Genomic DNA, 26,877 nt, shown 5'->3' on the forward strand with positions numbered 1-26,877 from the left:
CGCTCTAATCCACGTCCCACCACACTTCTGCAGTCTTGCAATCTTGCACATTTGTCTCGTCCGAAATTCCAAGAATAGATCATGGAATCACTGAGATGTGATCTCGAGCTCAAGAATTTAACACGTCCTCTCATGCTTCCTTGCAGCACTGAGACATCTGATCCACTGTTGAAGCTCAACAACAAACATTGTGTAGTATAACATACGCGGCCATCCCTACACTGCAAGTTCGAAACCTAATTTAGAGCTCTTTCTAGTGATATGAATGCAAGTAACAAGGTACAAAAAAAACAACCACAGTAAATATCAAAGCAAGCAAACCAGTAAACAAAGATATGATGAGAAAATCCACACTCAATACAATAAACCAAAGAAAAATTTCAATGCAGTGATAAGCAAGGTTTAAGCGTTGAATTGGGTTCCTTTGCGTTGGACTAATTATATCAACTACTGATCTCATATGGTCAAGAAATATGTAAGATGTCTTTATACTCGAGAGAAATTAAATACATTGGACAACTTCATTCATCCTCTTTGTTTTTCTATTTACTTTTTTTAATTTATTTTCCCCCTCAATTTTTCTGCCATGCTATTTCATTTGGGCTTTTGATTTTCCTACAGGTTTTCATTTGAAGTGAAAGTATTGCATTCGTATGAATTCTACGTCGCTGCTCAGGTATATAATTTTTTTTTTTTTTTGTTTTTTTCCTTGCTTAGGCATTATTTTCTTTTCGCTACATATTGATATTGAGTTTCTGTTTAGAAATGGCTCTGTGTTTTTTGTTCGCTTGCTGAATGTATCTGCCAAAATTTTAAGGGCTTTTTCTTTGTTTCTTCTTATCTTCCTCTTTCTTTGTCCAATTATAAAGCAGTTTTTCGTTTTTGTTGCTATAAAGAGCTTTTCTTTGCCCAATTATGCCTAACGCAACTCTTTCTAATTTAAATGCACTCCTTTTGTCACACATTATATCTGATAGAGCAGATGAAAAAAGAGTGAAAAACGGATTATATATGCCCCCTCATTACCATAAGAAAACTCCGTCTTAGCTTTTGGTTATGTGCCCCCCATTTGTTTACTTATATGTTCTACTGTTTTGAGTTTAATTTAACAAACCATCCACACTAAGAGCTCCCGATTTCAAAATGCGAACCCATACAGAGAAAATCCATAAGAGAAAATTGCAAATTCCATTTTTTCTAGAATAACAAATTCCATTTCCAGCTTACTTTATATATTATTCTACATATGTATGCCTTCCTCCAGTACAATGTACATCAATGTCTTCTCTATTTTAACTTTACATGTTACTCATTTGTATGTTGTTGCTCTCAAGACTTCACTTTTTAACACTCTAATGTTGCATTGTTTGCATAGGATTCCTTTATATGGTTTCTTTGTGAAATTACTCACATTAGATTATTACATCTTCATCTTTTTTACTGTTTAATTTCTACATACACATTCTTCATCTTTTTTACTCTAATGATACCTTCTTTACTTTTTAATTTCTACATACACATTCTTTTTTACTGTTTTTGTTGCTATAAGTGATTTATTTGAACTCCTCGACTCTCTCTAATTAGTATCACTAAGATATATTTGATATAGGACCGAAGTGCGAAAAATGGGTTGGTTTGAATGCACTCATTTTAGTCTTTTTGCATCTGATAGAGCGGATGAAAATAGAGAGAAAAAAAAATCTCATTTGCACCTTCAGATTCACAAATGAGTACCATTCTCGTTTGACCAGAAAAACAAAAATATGACAAATAACCCCGACGGCATCCTCCAAAAAGCATTTCTTTTATCAAAATGTCTACCGCTGTCGATAAAAAATCCCTTTAAAGACCTAGACATTTGTATAATGTTATATACACAGCCCCCAACCAGTTCGATATCGACATGCTCTTACCCAGACTATCTTAATGTCCCGATCTGAAGACATTCATCCAAGTCCCAGACCGGCACATTGCATAATTGTCAAAATTCTGAACATACACTCATCCACTCAATAATAACTTTATTTAGAATTCTGTTAACTGTAGTTCACGATAACCAAGCACGTCGTCTCTCCTGCAACTGGATCCAGCAACCAATTCTACATCAAGAATCGAGTACAGTATAAAGTCAGATATTAAATATTTTACAAAAAAAATACATAAATTGCCAAAAGAAAGCACAATTACAATTAAAAATCCAGATTATGCTGGTCACTGCATTTAAATTTTACCCAGATTAACCATGTTCAGTGTAAAATTAACCAGTAGCAGGAACTAACGAAATGAGACTGACATCACGATCAGTATTGCAAAACAAGAGAAACTGGATGATAAAAGTTTCTGAGTTCAGCCCCATGTTCAATATTTAAGTTGTGAATGAAACAAAAAAGAAAAACATTAAAAACATATGTCCTACATAATTTAAAGGAAATTATTATGGAAAGCAGTCTTCTATCATCATTAAAAACATTCAAAGTACATGAACCACACCTTGCAAACCACTGGAGTATTCCACCTTCCATTGAAAAACCAGCATGAGAGCTGCGCATGTGTTCTTGATGAAAAAACAAATCCTGCACATTTAGGCAAAATTGAAGCACACGGCATTGTTTTACTGAAAAAGGACACTGGTCTACCAGCCTCATGAAGGGAAAATCATCAGTGTGCAACTCTAATGACCTCCGACCATACAACTTAAACGTACGGTTTGACTAAGTTCACAGTCTAGTTTACCACTGCCCATAAGTTAACAGTACAATATGGTATCAGCGTGTTCCCTATCATAAACATGACCACTGCTTCACTGATACATCATCCTGTTCTGTGCAAAACTTAGTATGTGTTATTTGACAACTTAACCTTCGCATTAGAGGTTTGGCCCAAATGGACAAATGCAGTTATAAACAACAGTAGTAGTAAATAACCAAAATCCAACCACTGCATAAACTTACTTTGGAACATTGAAACGGCATTATTCACCTTATGTGTAGATCAGACAGAAAGTCTGACAACCTGAAAATATCACAGCTTTAGTATGAAAAGAAAAGTAAATGGAGAAAATGATCAAAGGTACAGGGTAAAACCTAATATTTGTAGCTATCACTGTTTGACCATCTTCATTTCCAAGATGACGGAGTGCTACTTCCTCTAAACGGCCATCTTGGTATGCATGCTGCAATCAGACCAACAGCCAAGTTCATTACCCAATTATTGTAAAAAAGGATCTAAACCAGCACGGTAAACAATAGCACATGCAAACAAGACACGGATAAAAAAGTAAGAGGATAACAGTACAGACCACAACAGACAATGTACTGGAAGAGAAAGTAAAATGTAGAATCAAACATATCTTGAGATGGGAGTGTACATGACATTGGAAAGACCTAAAATAAAAGCCGCATTGCAGATAAGATTCGAAGAGGAAGACAGAATGCCTGACATGGTACACTTTGTTTGCCTGTAGCAATTGTTACGTGCAACTAATTTGTAGCCACCAGATACTCAAAAATGGAGCAACATGGTAATTGGTCAGATAAGCTTACAACTAAAATATTATAGCACGAACAGAAATCAAAACCACAAAACAATTTCTTTTTTCCTTTTCCCTTTTTTTAGTTAAAGTGGCCTTTAAATTTTATACAACTTTTGTATCATTAGCATAACTATCACATCGTACCAATGAAGACTATTCGAGACTCACAACAAATAACCCCCTTAATAAAGGGTAAATCTATACATCATTCATAAATAGGAGTTGTTAAATACAAACTACAATCAAAACACAGCAACTCCAAAACAAGTAGGAAATTTCAGATTATACAACCGGCTAAATCTACTCAAGGCCATAAATCTATCTCGTCTTCACTCGAGTCACTTGTATCCAAACCCATCTGCATTAATATCTCCCTCTCCCATGGGTTTAAATCTTCATTTTCTAAATCTTCAAACATATAATCATCCAATTCTTCTAAGTGCTCGAACATATGAAATATGACATCCATAGGCGCAATATCATATCGCCGTGGAGGAGGCCTTCTAGGAGGTGGCCTGTGAAATTTCCATACATATGAGCCTGGGTTGACCGTATGCTGGAATACAACAAACATTCCATCCATTAAAGGTGATTAGCTTTGTGATCCTCCCCGAGATAGTAAAATGAAAAACAAAAGGCACATATTCTAAGGCTAACATTCAGGAGAATCTAATTTAATGCATCTCCTAACAAAATATAACACAGTACAACTGATAAATCAATTTAATTTTCTACGATAGCCTACGTCACAAAACAGGAGGGAGGGATGAAGGGAGAGACTGTTATAAACTAAAACTGTTATAAACCCATTGAAGTCGCAAAACCATTTGCAATGATTAGAAAAAGAACATGTTATAAACTAATACTGCTTCGCAAACCATCAACAATCTGGTATCACCACTATCACAAGAATGATACTAAAACAGAGGCGAGAAACTATCCAAATTTAAGGCCCCAGAAGTATAATTGAAGCACAAAAAGGAACAAACAAACAAAGATAGTGCTAAAACAATAAATAATAAATTGGCAAGGTCCTCGTCACAAATACTAATTTTAGATTGAAGCAATTTGTTATCCAATGTAGCCCCATGTTATTAAACCAATACCTAGTTGAGTTGGGTAAAAAGAAACTAGAGTAAGCCATTTGACTGCCAATCCTATAACGCAGACACCACTGCAAGCCCTTGGGAGAACTAACATTAGTTATTGTTGCACAAGAATGAGCATGGGAATAAATCAAACATTTCACTTGAACACAGACTGCAAAGGTCTAAATGACCACATCTTTAAGTGTAAATTTATTAAAAAATTAATATGGAACAATAAACTGCCTTATCCCCACCTACCAATACACTTAAACAAGTAAATACTTAAACTGCAGCCAACAAGCCACGTAATTTGGGTTGGTGACATGGAAATAATGTTTTCATCAAGAAAACTAAGTGTATTATAACTCAATATGTGGTCGAACATAAAGGATACAAACCCAAAATATATTATAACTCAATATCCTCGTACATTACAAATTCCACCCACTTACACCAAAACAAAGGCATCCGCCCAGCAATCAATCAGAACAACAATTGAGGAAAAAAATAAAGTATGTTTAAGAAGAAAAATAAAATTCATGGGGCTAAGCCAAATCTATCACATAACATACCACATGACTCCACAAACACATGGAAAAATAAAAGAGGTACAGTGTTTAGGTTGTTGTGTTCGAACTCAAGATATGGGATATTAACAGATTCAACAAGCAGACTAACCATCATATACTTATCCAAATCATCATTAGATTCTTGACATGGTTAATTGCACTCAACATGACAGAGAAACCAATGCAAATAACAGTTGCAGCAGAAAAACTCCATGTAGGACATCCTTTTACCTTATAAAAACAACTAGTTCCAAATGGGCAGTTCCCATTTCCAAAATCGAAGTGCTTGCAATCAATTGACCTACAATATAAATAATTATAATTACAAAACAAATACAAAAAATGAAGTCGAGAGGTGGGGAAGAGAGAAAGAGATCCCAAGTTTCCCACTTTTAAGGCCTTTCCAACTTCAAATCACAATAGTAATATAGAAAGGCGATATTTCTGTCCTCCAAATTGAGTATCTTTTTTATAAACAAATATTGAACCATAATAGTTCCTTTCTGAGCTAAGAATAGAAAAATATATCCAAGGCAGAACACAGAGCACCTAATTGAATTCCCAGCTTTCAAAAGAAAACAAGATACTTGGGCAGAAAATTACCTGAGCCTTGCCTTGTAGCTCTCAACAATTTCCTGTTTCTCTTCTTTTGAGTTATACCAAATGACACTTGGAATGACAAAGTACGACAGCTTCCGACATATTGGGCAAGCTCTCAAAGCGCTATTGACATCCATACCAGAAGTTGGGGAACTGCTACGCCAATTTCTAATACAAGATATGCAAAAAGGATGATCACATTCTGAGAGTATCCCAAACTTGCGCTCAGCAACTGTGGGCTTTGACAAAACACGTTCTAGGCAAACACTGCATTCTATTTCTTGACTACGTTTCAAAGCCTCAAGTTGCTTCTGCTTATCCTCACATGTTTTCATATGCTCCCCCCTTTCCAAAGGTCTGTAAGGATGCAAGCAATGTTTTCCACAGCTGGGGCATAAATCTCCATGAATATGAGGACATTTTTCTCCACGAGGACAATTACCAGCTGCAGCAAATGAACAAATAGCACGATCTTCTGGTCTAGTACTCCTAGTCTCCCCAACATTACTTTCAACATTATCATAGTCATCCTCCAGAGAACCATTCCAGTCAGGTTTAGAGGGAGGTAAGAAAGGGCTACTTGAAGCAGAGAGTTCTGAAAGGGAGAGGGGTGCAAGAGAAAATCTGCTTGCTAAGGTTCTCACAGGAAGTGCCAGAGATGCAGAATCAATAGCAAGGGATGGCTGAGAATTTGTTGATGAAGATGAGCCTGAAGACTGAGCCTGAGAAGCTTTGACATGTTCATATCTGCATCGGCTACCAAATGCACAAGCTCCTTTCTGATAAAAGGTACATATCTGTTATGATGGACCACAAAGAAAAGTTAATAAGGTACCAATTGTTGATCATTATTACTTAATGCAAGTGCAATTAAAGTAGAATAAATAGTTTACATTATTTGGTGAAGCCTTCCAATCATGTGAAAACTCGCAATGCTCCCCTTTCAAACACGCGCCATGTGCAAAAAACTTGCAGAGAACCCTGAGGTAATCAGAAATGACAATACAAAGTAGTTCAAAAACCTTACCCAAGCATAATCAATAAATAAGCCATTGAATCTTCATTGTAATATGACTACTGTCGGATAAGAAGATTAACGAAACCGCTGTTGCAGATAAAATTTCACAAAATCAATCATCTCTAATACATGCGAAGAGCCGCTTCAACTATATGGATAAAAAAAAAAAAAGCATAAATTTTCATTACATATCTTCAAAATATTCAGATTACACAATCATACCCTGACTCAAAACAAAGGATTTGCAATTAACGTTGAAAATTCAAAAATATTGACTCACAGAGGACTCCTAACCCACATTACCCAGTAAATTAATCAAAGGGCAATCAACCAATTCTACCACTACGGCAACAACTCCTTTTAATTTCCTCCATTTTCCCAGCAACCAAACAATTTAAAAAATATATTATAAATTAAATTAAAAACAGCTATTCCAAGAATCCTAAGAGACACAAAAGATAACAAATTCAATATGGCAAATCACAACATCTAAAAATTGGATGGTTCAACAAACTCAATATCCAAATTCGTTCCTTGCATATGAAAAACAGAAAAGGAACCCACCTTTTGGACATGGCGATCAAGAAATCGAGAGATAAAGAAAAAGGGGTTTTTCTGAGCAACAAAAATTGGAAACCCTAAAAAGCTTAGGAACCAATAGAATGACGAAGAAACAAAATTGGGAGCGACGAACCACCGCGCCTGAAATCATTCAATCATCCTCAGACTCTGACAAGAAATGGGGAGAGAGAGAGAGAGAGAGAGAGAGAGAGAGAGAGAGAGAGGGGTCAAAAATGTGACCACCTAGGGTTTTTGTTCTGACGTGCAATTACGGAAATGCTCCTGTGCACGGAAAAGTGGATTGAGTCGCGGACAGAACGGTGAGGGTTGTAAGAAATTAGAGATATTCTTCAATTTACCCCTGAATTTGTAGGGATTGGCCAATTTCTCCCTTCAATTTTAGTTTTGGCCAATTTCCCTTTTTAACTCTTATAATTAGTCAATTTACACCCTATTGTTAATTTTTTTTAATTTTTCATCTATTCTTCTATTAAGTAGGTATCTGCATGAATGTCTTTAAAAGGCAAAAAGTCATTTTCCCTACACTTTCTATCTTCTTCATTTTCTTTGAACTTTCTTTTCTTCTTTCTTTTCTCCAAGCCGAGCCCATGACTACCGCCAACGCCTCCCTCCTCCTCTGTTTGCAGCTCAGTCCATTTGATATGCTGCTTTTGCAGTTTGCAGCTACCCACACCCTATCGCCTCCTTCCTCTGCCTCGTTTACCTCTGGTAAGGTATAGGGAAACCTACTTAACGGAAAATGACAGTAGAGTGCAAATTGAAAAAATGATAGTAGAGTGCAAATTGACTTTTTTTGCCCTTCAAAGGCAGTCATGCTGATGCCTACTTAACAGAAGAATAGATGGAAAATTAAAAAAATTAACAGTAGGGTGCAAATTGACTAATTATGAGAGTTGAGGGGGGACATTGGCCAAAATTAAAGTCGAGAGGGAAAATTGGCTAATGGCCACAAGTTCAGGGGTAAATTGATGAATACCTCAAGAAATTAAGGCATTGGTGTGAGATGCGTTCCACTTTGGTTCGTACGTTAGATGAAAAAAATTAAAATTATTAAAGGATTTTAAAATAATAAAAATTGAAATGACATAATTTTATATTTTAGAATTTATGAATTTTCTCATTTAGTTAACTTAAAAAACAATGGAATTTGTTATTTTTCAACTCTCAATCATAGAAATTGAAATGATACTTATTTACATATAATTTTTACTTGGGAATTGGAGATCCCAAATTTCAAGTTTTTTTTTTTTTTTTTTTTTCACGCAAAAATTCTAAATTTCTGTGTTTATGAACCTAAATAAGGGAATTGGTGCGTGTCAGTTTATAAATTCTAACTTTTATTCAAATTCTAAGTTCATTTCTCTCATCCAAACATAGTGTTAATTACATCTTGCTTCCTAAGTTTAGTGTTCGTTCCACTTTGGTCCTCAAATTTTTCGCTTATTTTTAATAAAGAAGATATCCCACCACACATTGATGGTGGATTAATCCTCTTCACCATACAGCTCGGTACAGGCTATCCTGATACCTTATTGTACTTTAAATTATATTATTCATTGAAACTCAACTAAACTTTGTAAATTTTATAAAATAAGAATAACGTTAGTTACAAAACACGAACCAATGGTGAGCAACATCGAATTTGGCTTTTTAAGAATGGAGCACATTGTGGCTCATGTGAGTAATGAAACTCATATTCAAACTATCACAGCTTCTATCAAAATATGGCCAGCAGTTACATCTGACCGAAATGAAATAAAAAAACCACTCAAATTGAGAGACATGTAAAATAAATTGTTCTTTTTTTTTATTTTTTTTATACCGTTTATTGATTTTAAATTTAGTCACATGCATTTAGTCAGTATAGTAACAATAACCAAATTTGGTGGGTTTATACCATTTTTAGCATAAATACATGTTCCACCCTGATACCATATTGTACTATGACTTATTTTCTGTTCTTTTTAATTCCTCAGATGTCCTACTAAAATTTTATAAAAGAAGGACAATAAGTTAGTTACAATAGCTGACACGACTACAGGCAAGTGGTATTTAATTTGGAGGCAGACACTGTTTGGATGTCCTTCCTATTCCTTTTTATTTGTACAATTACGATTAAGTCAAGTCAATATTTTATATTCATATTACTTTTTATCTTATTATCTCTATAAAAAAATTAATATAAAATATTAACGTGGCTTAACCATGACCGCATAAAATAAAAAAGAATGTGAATGACATCTAAACAAGAGGGCAGACAATCTACCTCCATTTAATTTAGCTAGTCTTTTTAGTAGAATGGACCGCAATGTTATTCATGTGACTGACGTGAGTAATGAAACTCCTTTTCAAATTACCACAACTCCTATAAAAAGATGGGTATCACTATCAGTTATGTTCGTCACCTCGCTAAACAAATAAATGAGATGGGTTAGAATATTACGGATAACGTGATTCATGAATTAATATAAAACCAAAAGATTACTCAAATTAAAACACATGTAAAAGAAAATTCTCTTTTTTAATACACACATGAAAAAGAGTTTAAATCATATACCATCGATTTTCTTGATGTTAAAATCTGGTGACTTCGATTCAAACAATTTAGTAACAATAAATCAAAATTTTATAAAATAAGGATAATAACATCAGGTTCGTGTGAGTAATGAAACTTTTTTCAAACTACCACATCTTGTATAGGAAGATAGCCAGGGGAGGCTGAAATGCCTCTGTGAGTCTTCCCGGCCCTCGAAAGAGGTGGATAACCGTGGCCTATCATCAGTTGTTCTCCTTAAAAAAAAAAAAAGAGTAATACAATAAAAAAAAAACCACTCAAATTGAGAGCCATGCCCAAAATAAATTTTTCGTTTTCTGATATTGTTGATCCTAAAAATTATAAAGCCTACGTGACGCGCATGCCAAGTAAATAATGAGCTAACTACGTCATTCGGTTGATGCGGGGCGTGCCAACTCGTCGGCCGAGCTCGACCGAGGAGTAAAATTTGTTGATGTTGCGTTAAGCGTGTTGCTGACTTCTTGATCTTCACGATTGCAGACGAGGAAGGAACAAATCTCGGCCTTTGGATTCTCGAGCCTGAAGACAAGACTGCTAGTTCTATGAAGTTCACGAATCGTTGGCGCAGGATTCGATCGCAGTGATTATATTCGTGAGAGTATAAGCACGTCGAAACGACACCAGACTATATGGACACAAGTATTCAAAGGAGATGTATGTCTTGATGGTAAATGTGGTTTGGCCGTCAGAATGCCAAACTCTGAAACTCACATGTGAATCCAATCATAAAATCACTCTGCGTTCAATGTGCCGAATGTCGTAACTCATAACACCCTACTTCGCCAAGAAGACTAATAAGATGACCTCTGCCAATAAGGATTCGGAAACCCTTCTCGATCAAGACTTGGATAGGTAACCAGTCAGCCTCGACGCAGTGCTGCTTATCCAAATTGAAGGTGCTCCTTGGTCGATTGATTCTACGGCAATAGTGTTGTTTATCCAAAATGAAGATGTTCACCGGTTGCCTCCACAATGCTATTTATCCAAACTGAAGATGTGTTGGCGGAAAAAGAAAATGAAAAATCTCAAGTTGTTTGAGAGGTTTGCACAGGGCAATTGTGTGTTGAATTCGCCTCGATTGTTGCATGATGCCTTGTATTTATAGCAACAAATCCTCCTTAAGATCAAGTTGAAACCATATCTGGATTATGACTTTTTATTCTGTTCCAACTCTATCTCGACCAATCCTACTCCTATTAGGATTTTGATCTCACCCCTTTTTTAGGCCATATTCATTGCTGGTCGAGAATCTTTATTGTACTAGGACCCCTTATCGTATTAGGACTTTTTCGACCTATCTGCTCATCCAAACTACTCCTTCTTGCAATAGGACTCGACTACCATTGCTGAACAGCCCAGGACCACCGGGCAGCCTACATAGTACACTTGGAAAAGCTTTGGGCCGAACCAACGCTCGGCCCAATAACATTTTGGGCCCAATCAGATACGCACATGTAAAAGAATTTAAATCATATATGTCGTTGATTTTGTTGATTTTAAATCTAGTACTTCGATTTAGTCAATTAGTAACAATAAACAAAATCCATCAAACTAGACAAATTAACCCAATTTCTTAGGTTTTCATCCCATTTTTAGCATAGATACATAAACTTATCATTCATGATAGGCACATTCTAAAACTATATTGTACTCAATATATTTTCTTTATAAAATAAGAACAACAAATACGTCAGTTACAAAAGTTGACACGAATTTGTGCTGAGTGCTCTTTAATTTAGCTGATTTTTTTATTTTTTATTTTTTATTTTTTGGGTTGAATGGACCGTAAAGCCATTCATATGAATAATGACTCTCCCCTAAAAAAATATGGCTAGCAGTTACGTCTGACTAAAGAGATAAAGAATATGAGGATAGAGTTTTAGGGATCACGTGTTTTATGAACTAATAAACATAACGACAATAGTAAAGTTCTATCCATTAAGTGGGGTTGCTTGTTTAAATTTTAGAAGGTGCTCGATTTTGTTCTAAATCTTCTGTTAGGTGGGGTCGCTTGTGTACATTTTAAAATCAGAGTCGTTTAATTTTTTAATATTTATTTGAAAAATCAATCCTACATAAAAATAATTCGAAAAGATGTCGTTTATGCATCCAAATGAATAGAGCAAATGGACGGTGTGACTATCAAAGTAACATATTGAATGACTAAATGCTTTTCGATTTAAATAAACTTTTATATAACCAATAAATGAAGATTTAAAAATTGAATAGTTCCGATAATAAAATTTATATTGTAAATCACTGTTCTAAAATTCCGTGGCGCTAGGCGGTTGGCCACCGCCTTGATTAGTGCCTAGACATTTGAAAATTAAGAAATGGTGTATAGACCTACTCAGGGCCTCGTCTCGACCGCCTTGGCACCCGCCTAGCTCACCTAGACCCGCCTAGGCACCAACCTAGGTCGCGACACACTTAGACAGAAAATAGATAACTTTCATTTTGCATTTTATTTTTTTTCAATAAATTATAAGAGACTTATTAAATACTTAAATGAACACACATTATATGCTTGTTCCCTATGTTTTCATTATGTTCGAATACTTCATAATATATATATATATATATATATATATATTATTCTATTTTATAGTTTATGATGAAATTATATATATTTTAAGTATAAGTAGACACTTATTTACACGAAATATAATAGATTTACTTAAATCCACTTAGTCCATCTAAGTACCCCCTAAACCCCGCCTAGGTGCTAGCCCCAACTCGCTGCCCGACTAGCACCTAATGTCTTTTAAAACCTTATTGTAAATACACATTATTGATAAAGAGTGAAATAATGTGCATTTCTCACATGAAGCGATGCAAGTATTATTATCCTAATATCTTTGTCACTTGGATACTTTCTCTATCTCCATACATCCTCTAGGGTGGACAGGAAAAAGGGTAGGGTCCATCTTGTGGTATACATGATTGGTCAATGGCCAATTATCCGAGCTTTCTCCCACCACATAGGATAAGGAAAATCTCAAATTAAAGATAACAAACAAATTAAAGAACCACAAAGATATCAAACAAATTAAAGAACCACACCCCCTCAATCCAATCCCATGGCTAACATGTTCTCACCCTCAACCTTCTTCTCCTCCACCACCACCAACACCACCAACAACATCACATCTCCAAAACCACCTCAAACTCCCCTACCGCCCAAATCCCACATCCCTATCCCACCCTCTAAACCACTCTTAACTACCTTAACCGCCACACTAACTGTCACCGCTGCTGCAGCTGCCATCCTAACCGCCCCTCCACCCTCGTTGGCAGACTCCACAGCAGAAACAACTTACCAAATCTACTACGGCACTGCTGCCAGCGCGGCCAACTATGGCGGTTACGGTGGCAACTCCGACAAGAAAGCCTCCGCCGAATATGTCTATGACGTGCCAGATGGATGGAAAGAGCGTTTGGTCTCAAAAGTCGAAAAGGGTGCGTACATATATGCTCACTACATCTGCAACATATGTGTCACATGCTAATTACGTTGTGGCGCTTAATATAGACATATTTCTATTGTCAAACTGTGAATCTGAACTCAATATTTAGTGTATCTTTCTCGATGAACAGGTACAAATGGGACTGATAGCGAATTTTACAACCCGAAGAAGAAGTCAGAAAAAGAGTACTTGACATTCCTTTCCGGGTTTAGGCAACTAGCACCGAAGGATGCGGTGCTGAACAATTTGGCTCTGTCAGATGTGAACTTGCAGGACTTGCTAGCAAGCGCGGATAATGTGACATCGGAGGAGAGGAAGGACGAGAAGGGACAGGTTTACTATGTGTATGAGATCGATGGAGTTGCTGCTCACAGTTTGATTTCAGTGACTTGTGCTCAGAACAAGCTGTATGCACATTTTGTCAATGCGCCAACGACAGAGTGGAACCGTGACCATGACTTGTTGCAGCATGTTCATGAGTCTTTCAAGACTATTGGATCTTTTTAGCTTATTGCATTTGATGACTTTTGACAATGTGGTTCTGCTCATTTGAGAAATATATACAGATTTCGACTACAAAATAAAACGACTTTCGATAATTCCTTTCCATGCAGGCCTCCCCATCTGCTTATTCTTTCAATTTAATTTCCATAAGCACTTCAAAAATAGGAATTTATAGCTTCTTTTGCGCATTAAGAAGTTCCGTGCTATTATGAAATGAGTTGTGATTCCTACCAAATGTGACTTGGAATACAAGTTTTCTCTTAAAAAATTGTTACTGTCCTGCACAAGTAGAAACCAGAACAAGTCAAATTGTACTGATTACTGGGATGTAAAGTGCTTTTTCTGAACTGTCCGAATTGAATAAAAAAAAAAAAAATGAGTTACTGAGACTGAATACATGATTGAGTGTAAAGAACCGCATATTTTACGAAACAAACCAATATAGCTAAAATTCAGTTGGAAACGGCTTCTAATACCCATGGACTGATGAGCAAAAGGAGGAATCCACGCAACGAAGGGCTCGCGTCTGTCTAGCTAGTGGTGAGCCACTAGCTTACCAAGGCGATGATCATGTAGCTAGTCCAAGAAAATGATCAGCCACACTGAGACTGAGACACAGGCCATACTCCTACGGGAGGCTGTAGTGGGGAATTTTTTGCAATGGGCGAAAAGCCTTGACGGAGCAACGCCGCACATCAACTTTCACCCATCAAAGCAAAGTTAAATATTCAGGAAAAAATTAAAAACAAAGATTGTTATGGATTTATAAACTATTTAACAAACTTGATATTAACAAGTGATACATTTAATTATTTAAAGCAAATTCAACAGTGGCTAATACAAAGTGAAGCCATCATCATAGGAAACATGCCATCCCTTTTGACAAGGTGTGGCATTTTCATCATACTCTTGACAGCAGCTCCATCTCTTCTTCCAATTCCCACTTCCAGTGTTTGGTCTCTTGTTCTTCTCATTCCATTTGTACACAATTACTCCAGACTTGTCACTCCACTCTCCATCAATCCCTTGGTGTGGTGGAGCTAGAGCAAATAATCCTTTCTCCCCTACAAAACCATATCCAATTATCAACATAGCAATGTTATGCTCACTATTCGCTAAATTTTGTAAGCCGAGTGACGTGATATTTTTACTGCCTATCGTTTATTCAAATCTAGAGATTTAAGCACGCTCGGAAACTAAGAAAATAACTTTTGGTCAAATCTTGTTCTATTTTTCTCTATCTCCCTTAATGATTCAATCCCATTAGAAAAGTTAACCAAATAACTAAATATTGTGTCCATGTTAGCCAGAACTAGAGACGATAACGTTTATGTAATTTGATTTTAAATTTAACCGAATTCTAGCTCATGTTGCTGGAGATGCTAGGAAAGTGATTTATGACACTTATTTTCTTCTTTTGCACACCGTCTTAGTTTTAGCGCTTAATTCTCTTTTGAATTGTATAATCTAATCCAATTGCTAGAAGAAAAAGAAATAGTATATGCAGAACGCGAAAAAAATATGCAGAAATCATTTTCCTAAATTTGGTTGGTCCTCGTATTATCGATATCCACGTCAATCAATCAAAAGGAAACACGCTTTTAGTAAAAGCCCACAAGATCCCAATTAACATGTGGATGAGAAACTGAAAGAGGAAATTAACATGTGGATGATTGTGGTATGAAGATTATAATTACCAGTGGTGTGGCCGTGGAAGGAGCAAGCAGTAGGGGAATTGTCGTGGTCTGAGTAAAGGGTGCTGCATCTCAAGCACCGCTTCTTCTTCGTCTGGATTTGGGATGAGCTTGTTTTGCTATCTCTACTACTTGAGCAATTCTTGACCGTCAAACCATTTGACTGCCTGCATAAGAAGATTTGAGTAATGCCCGAAGCTAGAGCCATGAAAATACTCAGTCTATTGTGTCTTGTGTGTATTTAGACAGAGAGGAGGAGAGAATATGATATCTGGAAAAAGGAAACTAAGGCGGGTGGGGGCGAGTTGACTGAAGAAGGATACTTTAGAGCATAGGTAACAGTTTTTTTAGATGTAACTCTTTAAAAACAAGTTTGTTGACGCAAATGAGAGTTTGAAAATTAAAATTTGTTGAGACTCACAACTTTGCTAGTCCACAGATTTTATTATTATTTTTTACTCCATTAAGTGACTTTTTTTAGTATTTAGTTTTTGGGAAAAAGTTAACAAAGACACATTGTTATAAGGGTATAATGCTAGAAATACTAAATTTGTAAACTAAATTTTGTAACCTTGTGACATGGAAATTGACAGTTAGATTATTACTTAAATGTTGATTAACATGCTTATTTTTTGGGTAAAGTACAAAAAACTACCTCAACTATTGGTGTCACGACACTTTAATACCTCATCTTTTAAAATTGACAATATCATACCTCATCTTACGAATTTGTGTCAATGTTATACCTTCTGTTAGCTAGGTGTGAATTTCTCAGTTAAATGCTGATGTGGCTTGACCCGGGACCATTTTTTATTAAAAAATTATTAAAAACTAAAAAAAATCATTTGATATTTTTTAAATATTAAAATAATAATAAAAAGTTATTAAAAAAAAAAAAAAAAAAAAAAAACCAACATCAGTTCGTCCCCTCCCCCTTCTCTCTCTTCTCCCCATCTTCATCTTCTTCCCCCTTTCTGCAATTGCAACCCAGGAAAAAAGAAGAGAAAAAAAAAAAAAATAAATAAAAACCAATTTGTTTTCCCCGCTCCCCACCCCCTATTCTCCCCGCACCCAACCTCCCCACCTTCGCACCCACCCTCACCCACCCTCTGCACCCACTACCTGCAACCAAAAAAAAAAAAAAACCCAGATCCCGTTGACGTGGAATCGGGAAACCTTCGCCAGGGCGATTCCGAAGGTTGAGAACCTGGGCGCGGAGAAAATGGTAGGGGGGGGGGAATGGGTGTGGAGGGAAGAGGGTGGATGCGGGGGGACGGACGATTTGATTTATTTTTTTTTGTTCTTCTTGTTCTTCTTCTGCAGGTTGGGTTTTTTTTGGGGGGGGGGGGGGGGAGGACGAACTAGGTTTCCCATTTTTTTTTTTTGTTCTTCTTCTTCTTCTTGTTCTTGTTCTTCTTCTTCTTCTTCTTCTTCTTCTTCTTCTTCTTCTTCTTCTTCCTCCTCATTCTTTCTAGGTTGCAGGGGGTTGGGTTGGGTTTTTTTTGGGGGGGGGGGAGGACGAACTAGGTTTCCCATTTTTTTTTTTTGTTCTTCTTCTTCTTCTTCTTCTTCTTCTTCTTCTTCTTCTTCTTCTTCTTCTTCTTCTTCTTCTTCTTCTTCTTCTTCTTCTTCTTCTTCTTCTTCTTCTTCTTCTTCTTCTTCTTCTTCCTCCTCATTCTTTCTAGGTTGCAGGGGGTTGGGTTTGTGGTGGGGGGAGGGGGTCGAATTGGGTTTGGTTTGGGTTTTTTTTTTCTTTCTCTTCTTCTTCTTCTATCTGGGTTGTAGGAAGATGGGGAAGAGAGAGAGGGGGGAGGGTCGAAAGGAGAGGTTTTTTTTTAATATTTTTATGTACTTTTTTTAATTATTTTAATATTTAAATAATATTAAATGATTTTTTTTGTTTTTAATAATATTTTATTAATTTTTTAATAAAAAAGGGTCCCGGATCAAGCCACGTCAGCATTTAACTGAGAAATAAACGGTCAAGCTAACGGAAGGTATAACATTGACACAAATTCTAAAGATAGGGTATGACATTGTCAATTTTAAAAGATAAGGTATGAAAGTGTCGTGACACTAATAGTTGAGGTAGTTTTTTGTACTTTACCCTTATTTTTTTTATTGGTGACACATCATTTAGTTTGGAAATTTAGTCTACAAATTTAATTTACCTACATTACTTTTACTACAACAAATTGAAAAGTGGGATAGAGAGCCTAAATCTAGACAATGTTGAACATTTTCTAAATTTGGAGACTCATTTGACAACTTTATTGGAGTACAAAAATTCTACGTGACACTTCAAATTTAATTTTGTGAACTCTCTTGGAGATGCTCTAAAAGTTATCTCATTTTCATAGGTTTTTTATTATGTTTACTACATAAAAGTTAAAACATAGTGCTAACTTCATGTTACACCCTCTAGGCTTGAAGTTATCTCTAGAATAAATTTGGAAAATTCAATTTTCTCATATTGCACCTTAAGGTATTAAAATTGGATCAGTATTGTTTTTTTGGTTTGATTGATTTTATGACAAAAGGTGTAAATTTGTTTTTTTTTTTCAAGTTTCGAACCAATTGTATTATTATACTTGGTGTACCGAGTCGTATTCTCAGCACACTACCGAGTCATGTTCCCAATCCCAACCCATTGAAAAATCTCTCTACACTAAGACCCAAAACTGAAAATTGATGTGGGAAAAAGATGCCTCTTCAAAAAAATTCATCAATTTATATTATCTCAACCATGTATACTATCTTAATTGTATTGTTTACAGTTGAAGTTCATAGGTTGAAATATATGAAATAAAAATATACATAAGAAAGGCAAAGCCAAGGTACCATATGTCCATTCATGAGGATGAGTAACAAATATACATTTGGAGATAGTACATATGAGCTCAAGGTAGAGATAAGACACACACACACATCAATATTAACCTTGCAATGTACACCATCTTGTAGCCTCAGCTTCATGTTCAATTTCGGGTGCGGGTTCATCTTCTTCTTCGAAACACTTAATATCGAACGATCCATGGCCAGGACCAAAGGCCTTGATGTGGTCTTTGAGAGACCTCTTGTGCTTAAAATCAGAGCCACAAATGCAGTACCAAATCTTGCCACAATTTTTCTCATGGGTTCTCCAATCACCTTTCACAGCAAATGCCTTGCCACAGCGTTTGCACATGAAGGACCGGACACCGTGATTTCTCTTGTAATGTACCTGAAGAGTTCTGAAGTCTTTGAGTGGCTTTGCACCTCTAGGGTTGTCAATGTTGTGCTTGCAACCTGGTGCACAGCAGTAGCAAGGGAGTCTTAACATGGCTGTGGGTTGAGTTCTCTTTAGGGAGTCTGGTCCTTTCCTGTATTGAGAACCATGCCCCCACATATGCATCTGTACAGTTAATTAATTTCATGCATGTGCAGGGAGAAGGAAAAACAAAAAAACTAATGTTAGAGCCAAAAGATGTACATATATATATATATACACACACACACACATATATATATATATATATATAATTCCATACAAATAAGAATCCTAATTATATGCACCTAGAACTTTTGATGCCTTATAACTTCTGCAAGTTAAAGCTATACATTTCAAACATCGATGTATATAGTATATATGAATAATACCTTTCTCTTTCTCTTCAAATAGAAATTCTTAGATTCATACCAATTACAGTTGATATATGTGTTTCTATTTTCTTTGTATTTTAACGAGTTATGTGTAATTTAAAAAAAAAAAACAATTATGGAAGGATGCAAGTATTATCCTTATATAAATACCGATATGTTGCCTATGAGAGAAAAAGGGGCAGAAAATTGGCAATCTTCTTGCACTGTGAAATGAATATCGTAACTTTTGTACCCGTCACTAGGCGGAGTGAACGAAGCTAGAATTATCATTGGCCAAGAAAATTCATCGTTTTTGAGGTAGGTGTGTTTTCAGGCGCAGGAAACAAGTTTGATATACGGACAGAAAACTATTAAAAACTATGTCAAACAGGTACCTTTCACACATTTTCTTAGCCTAGAAGAAATAATCCACATTTATATTCCCCACTAAGATGAAAGTTTAGTTTCAAAAGTCCTTAGGAGATTCAAATGTCAATAACATACTAACACTTAACGAATAAAAAAATATGTAAATCATAAATTAATTCCATATAGACTATTGCAAAGTTTCTTAAATTTTCAACATGGGACATTGTTCACATTCTCACATGCTTAGCTAAATTTTTAGTTGAACACGTGAACAAGTTTAATTAACAGGATGACTTGAAGCACATATATGTAGTTATGGACTTGACATGATCTTACCGACTCTAATATCATGAAGAACTTCTCATATATGGGATCAGCTACTTTCACCGATTCTAAATAAGAGGTCTGAGTTTGAATTTCGTGAATGACAGGTTTGATATCAATTTATTTTCCGACCGTAGTTAACATATAATTGTATCAGGGAAAAAAAACATGTCATTAAATCTCCAAAATTGTAAAATGCACTACAGTATTATTTAGTTCTTAATTCAACTGATTATGCAAATAGTAGTATACATCCAGCTGCCACCAATTGATAAATATCATGATCTCTCCATCACCCTCATCATAGCTTCATCTTTTCTGTTAGTGAAGCTGTCATGCTAGTTAACAAGCCTTGGTACTGGAAGTACTACTACTTCTTGGTGTGTGTGTGTAATTAAATTGCTTCTGCAGCAGTTTAAAATTCTGTCCGCAGGGAGGCTTTTTCAGATCAGAAGGAACATGAACATCCAAATATTAATGGTAAGAGTACACAACTAAAAATGAAAGACACATGCATACAACACATAGTTTATTAAGCCACAATTAATTAAACACGCACAGGCGACCTCACTGAACTAATTAACCTTCAATGGTAACTGGGGAAACTAATTAACCTTGATCCAGATATGGAAATAAGAAATGGCAAGGAAATAAGAGAATTTGTAAAGGGATTTCTTTCTTCATATGTTTATAAAGAAATACCTGCAAGTTATTGTATCTGTTGAAAGTTTTGGAGCAAATAGAACATGAGAACTGAGTTGGGCCACTAAGAATCTGAGCAGGGGTGGGAATCCAGTAATGACCACCCTCGTTTAGTCTGTCCACGGCCACAATAGGGTTACCTGATGAAACCACATGACTAATAGTACTACTGATCGCTCCTCCCGTAATATGATCTTGATCTGCATACTGAGATTGCACATTACTAGAATTAGAAGAACTTGGGGGGCCTATGTGTAGGGCTACAGTCAAGTTCTCGTCGTCATTGTCGCCATCACCATCATCATAAACAGCATCATATTTGTTCATGGTTTCCTCTTCCATTGGAGTAATCGGACTGCCGCTTGAGGGCTCATGACGACGTTCCTCTTCTAGGACCCCTCTAGGGCTTAATAAGTTGTTTAGAAGAGGAAGAGCTTCTTTGAGAGGAGGTGAGGAAACATTAATATGGTCATTAATGGATGAGGTCATCTGGCTTTGACTATTAGAGGATTTGTAGTCAATGAATAAATTATGTGAAGAGTAGGAGTGTGGAGGATTGGATATATTCAAATTAAAGGGGGAGTTGGCAAAAGAAGTAGCAGTAGAGAGCAATGAAGGGCAATGGTGAGGGCGGAGAGGCATAAAGTTGATCCATCCATTATTGTAGAGATTGGAGGAGTTATAGGGGTCTGCCATGGTAGAAGAGTATTCTCAGTCTCAGTGAAGGACTGTAGGAAGACACAGTTTTGGCTGACGGTGTGGCACTTTGGCCAGAATGAGATTGGTATATATATAATGAGAGAGAGAGAGAGTATGATCCTGCAGGTAAAAGAAATAAACTGAAGCTGTGGAAAGTCAAGAAATTTTTACCCCCCTGTGTGGCAATTAAAAAAACAGAAATTGACAAGATGGGGAGATAAAGTCAGGTAGCAGACCTGCAGCATGTCTCCATAGAGAGAGAGAGAGAGAGAGAGAGAAGAGAAGAGAGAGACGGGAATTTAGCCAGGTTATTTTTGGTCTTAACATTTTCACTTTTTATATCATGCTTCAAGCAATCAAGTCGTTTCTTGATGAGGGTCTGAGTCCATCCATGCATTTGCTGACTTTTTATATCTTGCTTCAAGCAATCAAGTCATTTCTTGATGAGGGTCTGAGTCCATCCAGCATTTGCTTGGATGGGCGTGAACAATGTTTCATATACATGCAGTACCGCTCCCTCTTTCTTGCTTTGCTGGTCAACAAACTCGTGAAAGCAGGTGTGACGTTGGGGTTTGAAATTTTTGAGGTGTAGTCTTCAAGTTTTTAGGTGCTCTTGGAAGGAAGTCAAGTTCCAACTCTAAATCGGAGTAAGATTCTCTCCCCTTTGATCCTCTTTTTTCTCTTTCTTTTTCTCTCTCATTTTTGTTTTTGTCTTTCTCTCCTTATAAAATAAATCAATACAAGATGTTAACACGGTTTAATCGTAACCATTTAAATAGGAGGAGATAGAAGATGAGAGAAATTTGGAGGGGTAGAGAATCTTACTCCCTCTAAAACGGTAAATACTTCACATCTTTATAAGCCCTTTTACTGGTGGGGATATTCAAGCCAAACACATATAGTATGTGTGATCAACTTACTATGATACTATGAAGAAAATTGAAGTTCCATCTAAAAATAATTGATTATAGGGTGAAGTGTTAATTTAGTCCCTAAATTATCACCTCAGTGAAAATTAAGTCCCTGAATTAATTTTTTTTTTTCAATAAAATAAGTCCCTAAATTCATTAAAAAATTGTTAATTTCATCCTTACTGTTATATTCAAAGTTATTTTATCAAACTTTTCGTCAACCACGAGCTGATGGCCTAGTGGTAAATGGCAGATTGCGAGGCTTCCTTCAAATTAAAAATTGGATGGTCTTGGGTTCAAAACCTGCTGCTAGTGTGGAAGCCAGACTTGTGGCCAGACGGAGGCTGAAATATCTCTGTGAGTCTTTCCGGCCCTAGAATGGGTGGATAACCGTGACTTAAATTGACAAAAAATTGAATATAGTAGCTTCAAATCTAATATTAGAGATGTAATTTGTAGATTTTAATACTTCAAGTACATATTTTTTTTGAATTTTTTTTTTAGAAACCTACTTTTCATTCAAGTGATAATTCAAAAACTAAATTGACAATTCACCGTTAATTATAAGAGAGGAGCTCAACTTTTTATAAGCAAGTATAAGGCCTTTTAACTTGCCAATGTTAAACAACACCTCCACATTGTCACACCATTCAAATATCATCCATAAAAAATCAACAAAAAATTAAATATCATTTCGTTGATTTACTTATTATCTTGGTTATTTTAAGTGTTCAATTAAGACATTGTTCATTTGTTTATTTACCAATAAAAGTAATTAGCCAAACTTGCTGACACTTTCTAATTGATATTGTGGAATATTGTATGTAAGACCACTTGGATCAGAGAGTGTTGAATTCTTCAAGTGTGTTATTTTGGTGTGAAATCACTGTTATAGTCTTAGTCAATAAAAATAAAATAAAAAAACCATATTTGAGTTAGTTGAATTTCCAATGCGAGAAATTGATTTAGTTTAATCATCGTTGTGATCATTTTATATGACGTTTGATCAAAATTAATCGTCGCTACCACCAACATTATCACCATTGCTATTTCTTCATCTTCAACAACCATAAACCACTATTACACCACCATCTCAATATATGCGGCCTGATTTGTATCGTACATTCATTGTGAGATAGGAAGAGAAAGCGAGACATGAGAGATTTTTAAGTGTACCCAAACACGAGTTGGTGCACTCGTGTTATAATATAAGTAGAGCGATATTTAAAAAAAAAAAAAATATATATATATATATATATATATTCTTTATTATATTATGATATGTGATGTACTTACCCACGTTCGGAATATATAAAAAATTTCTAAAGAGAGAGAATAGCTAGCTCTTTAATTAATACTCAAGGGACAAGTAACGCTGCAGGGGACAATTTGAATTGTGACATGTTTTCTTTGACTAATACTGGAACAAGCAAACTCAATTCATATGTTTTTCGATAGATGTAGTGCGTACTTGGTATGAATCACTTGTCATTTCATGATAGAAAGGTTCACATGGTATGGGCATCATGGCCTCTAACTTTGTAACTGGAATTTAAGTGGTGTGTAATTTCATGTTTTTATATTTCAAATTTTAAAGGTGCGTTTGGATCAGGAATTTTGAAATTCCATAAAACTTAATTGACTTAAATTAGTTAAGAATGCACCACAAATTTATGTGGAGGGACTTTTAAAATGATCAGATGCTATACATTAGAGAGTAGCTTTGTAGTAGCCTTTTAATATTTGAGATGAAGACTTTGTCTTGGAGATCTATGATTTTATATTGACTAAATTTTAACTAAAATGACTAGAGATAGCTGTTTTTAGCAAACTAGCAAATTTTTATTCTATGTGGCTGCTTCCTACTATCTTCTAACCATCTCCATCTTCTACCTAGTTATGATCGCGTTTACGCTTTGCCAAGAAAAACTTTCTTGGTGTTGATCACTTTCTCACTCTATTGAAGAGTCTTTTATAACGGTTATAACTTAATAGTCAACAAATTTTGGAGTAGTGCTTGTTATTTAGATCTAAAATTTTTTTTTTTTATGATTAGGCGCTTAGCAAAGGATTATGAGGAGGAAGCTTTGGCATATATTAGAGGCGACTCGTATATAGTGGAGCTTCTTTGTGGACCATTGCAAAATCAACAAGTTTGGTTTATGTTAAAGGTGACTCGTAGATAGTGGAGCTTCTTTGTGGACCATTGCAAGATCAACAAAGGGTGGTGCGATCTTTTCTTTGTGATGCTTTTACAATTAATTCCCGATTGGTTGAATATGAGTCTTATGTAGAGGACTTGTATATTTCTGTTGTATCTTTGATCACGAGATTGCAAGAAATCCTATGTAGTTTTATAGTAAAATTTGCTAAGAAACTCACATTTGGCATGTATGTCTTATATAATTTCTTGGTCATTTTTAATAAAGTTACTTTTTATCTAAAAACACAACCATCAGTTATTAGTGTTTATCCAATCAACTTTTTTTCGCCTAATTGAGTTACTTTTCATTTGACATTTTTCTAAATTTTAGCTAGAGCCAGTTAGCAGATTCGAGATGTTCTGATAAGAGAATGAATTGCCAAAGCAACTAAGAACTAAACCCTAAACCATCATTAAGAGTTAAAAAATAGTCTAATTTTCTTCACTTACAAGTATTTGTTTGACCAGAGTCCATGCTCATAGTTTAATGATTCCAAGACTACACGAGTCCATGTGTGTTTGGAAATTGAGCTTCAGCCTTTTAAGTTCCCATGTCCATCACTTTCGAAGGATGAAAGCTATAGGAGACCACATTTTCTTGAGATTATTTTTACATCATATTTTTGTAAATCACATAATATGGCAATTGATAATTAAATTATTTCTTTAAATAATTAAAATGAAATTCACTTATCAAGCATCATATCATGTAATTTATAAAATATGTCTAAATTGATGATCTTCATGATATTTAAAAAAAATAATAATAAAAAATAAAAACCTATCCCTCCCAAGTTGGAACTCCCACAAAGACCAAATCAAACCACATTTGGCTCGCTTCCTAATTGTTTATTAATTTGATTTGTACAACTTTTACCTGAAAAAAAAAAATTTACTGTCGTCCTGGTCTGTCAACAAATAAAATAAAGAGAGGCTTCCCCCCTGCTTTTCATGCACACATTAAGAGTATATTGTAATTAACGGTTAAAAAACTCAAAATATCTTATACTTTAAAATACTATAGAATTTTCGTTGTGTTCAATCTTTAGGTAAAAACTTGAAATTTTTTTTTTCTTTTCTCTTAATTGGTTTTGTAGTTTCTCAAATAGATGCAGACATATTTGTACTCCGAGATCAGATTTCATTACCTCATCCTTCAATTCCACACTTCTTTCCACTAATCAGTTGGCGTAGAAAAAGGAACTTCTCATCAACTGTGGAGCCTATCTACCATGCATGTACAATCTTAAGAATTATTAGATGGAGTAATGAAGCTTAACTAAAAAAAGGCCAACCGATGTACAAAATTTGCAATCTACATTAATCAACTACAACAATGTATTGAGTATATTTCATTGTCTAGCACATAGACCTGTATAATGAAACCGCGGGATATTATGAAACCCTAGCCCCCCGCATTTAATTTACCAAAAATAAACAAAAATAAATTCCAATGTATTTAGTTTCACCAGTCTCTTTATAAATATGAAAGTGATATATATGGTGGACGAACATGCAGATCGATCGTTGAATAATGTGACTCTCCTGCATTTGATGATGAACAGTATACCAAACACCCAAGGGTGACGGGTGAGGAGGACGTGCATTAGATGCTAACTTGACATGATTGGAAGAGTCACTGTTCGTGTACAAGTATGATGTTCATGTAGGGCATTCATACATATCACTCAAACACTTTCTATATTTTAATATCTGTGGTAATCTATTAGTTGTAAACATTACTCATTTAAATGTTTCTATTACTGCAATACACTATGATCATTTTATTAATGCTTAAACTACTTAACCAGACACCAGTAGATATCAGAATTCTTACCATAAAATGATCTTATTTTATTGATCTTTTGTTTTGTTTTGTTTTGTTCGTAGAGATGATCTTTGAAGTTTAAACGATGATTAAGAAATTGAACAATTCCAATATTTTTTTATTAAATAGTGAAAGAGGAGTCACTTAGTACTACGGTCTAGTAATATTCCACTTCACTTGTAAGTGAGAAGTCTTAGATTTGATTCTTACCAAAGGCGAATTTGAACCACATTATTGCTAGCCCATTTTGAGACTTAGTGTCACATCCCGGCTCGGGGCAGATCACTTCCCGGGCCCGCTTCACCACCGTAGCACGATATTGTCCGCTTTGGGCTTACCATTCCCTCACGGTTTTGTTTTTGGGAACTCACGAGCAACTTCCCAGTGGGTCACCCATCATGGGATTGCTCTAGCCCCTTTCTCGCTTAACTTCGGAGTTTCTACGGAACCCGAAGCCAGTGAGCTCCCAAAAGGCCTTGTGCTAGGTAGGGATGGGAATATACATTTAAGGATCACTCCCTTGGGCGATGTGGGATGTCACACTTAGCCCACTCCCTCACCCTTTTAGTATAAATAATATCGATTGTTAAA

The 26,877-nt window shown here is 35.6% G+C and overlaps 4 protein-coding genes across 7 annotated transcripts; 1 reads left to right on the forward strand and 3 right to left on the reverse strand.

The window, feature by feature from the left end:
• Window positions 1-1,785: 1,785 nt before the first annotated feature.
• LOC137748744 (putative RING-type E3 ubiquitin transferase C3H69) lies at window positions 1,786-7,697 on the reverse strand. 4 transcript variants are annotated; one of them, XM_088679917.1, is made up of 8 exons: window positions 7,372-7,697; window positions 6,683-6,770; window positions 5,793-6,586; window positions 5,421-5,490; window positions 3,084-3,172; window positions 2,952-3,012; window positions 2,491-2,816; window positions 1,786-2,099 (listed from the first exon to the last, which is right to left on the reverse strand). In XM_088679917.1, exons 1-6 carry the CDS (start codon window positions 7,380-7,382, stop codon window positions 2,976-2,978), a joined length of 1,089 nt encoding a protein of 362 aa, XP_088536043.1. In that variant the 5' UTR covers window positions 7,383-7,697; the 3' UTR covers window positions 1,786-2,099; window positions 2,491-2,816; window positions 2,952-2,975. The 4 variants fall into 4 exon arrangements, with proteins under 4 accessions (XP_088536043.1, XP_088536033.1, XP_088536038.1 ...); XM_088679907.1 differs by having other exon boundaries at window positions 2,491-2,573; window positions 2,980-3,012; window positions 7,372-7,671; XM_088679912.1 differs by having other exon boundaries at window positions 2,491-2,573; window positions 7,372-7,656.
• A 5,294-nt stretch (window positions 7,698-12,991) lies between these two features.
• Window positions 12,992-14,038, forward strand: LOC137748732 (thylakoid lumenal 19 kDa protein, chloroplastic). Its single transcript, XM_068488910.2, has 2 exons — window positions 12,992-13,423; window positions 13,562-14,038. The coding sequence occupies exons 1-2, from the start codon at window positions 13,045-13,047 to the stop codon at window positions 13,936-13,938; spliced, it is 756 nt and encodes a 251-aa protein (XP_068345011.1). The 5' UTR covers window positions 12,992-13,044; the 3' UTR covers window positions 13,939-14,038.
• A 624-nt stretch (window positions 14,039-14,662) lies between these two features.
• LOC148698323 (uncharacterized) lies at window positions 14,663-15,966 on the reverse strand. Its single transcript, XM_088700551.1, has 2 exons — window positions 15,633-15,966; window positions 14,663-14,999 (listed from the first exon to the last, which is right to left on the reverse strand). The coding sequence occupies exons 1-2, from the start codon at window positions 15,835-15,837 to the stop codon at window positions 14,770-14,772; spliced, it is 435 nt and encodes a 144-aa protein (XP_088556677.1). The 5' UTR covers window positions 15,838-15,966; the 3' UTR covers window positions 14,663-14,769.
• Window positions 15,967-18,443: 2,477 nt separating this feature from the next.
• LOC137748104 (zinc finger protein WIP5-like) lies at window positions 18,444-21,355 on the reverse strand. The gene is made up of 2 exons (XM_068488190.2): window positions 20,646-21,355; window positions 18,444-19,023 (listed from the first exon to the last, which is right to left on the reverse strand). Exons 1-2 carry the CDS (start codon window positions 21,339-21,341, stop codon window positions 18,565-18,567), a joined length of 1,155 nt encoding a protein of 384 aa, XP_068344291.1. The 5' UTR covers window positions 21,342-21,355; the 3' UTR covers window positions 18,444-18,564.
• Window positions 21,356-26,877: the final 5,522 nt, after the last annotated feature.

The sequence above is a fragment of the Pyrus communis genome, chromosome 2 (assembly GCF_041283825.1).
Source record: "Pyrus communis isolate YQ-2024b chromosome 2, ASM4128382v1, whole genome shotgun sequence".
Classification (NCBI taxonomy): Eukaryota; Viridiplantae; Streptophyta; class Magnoliopsida; order Rosales; family Rosaceae; genus Pyrus; species Pyrus communis.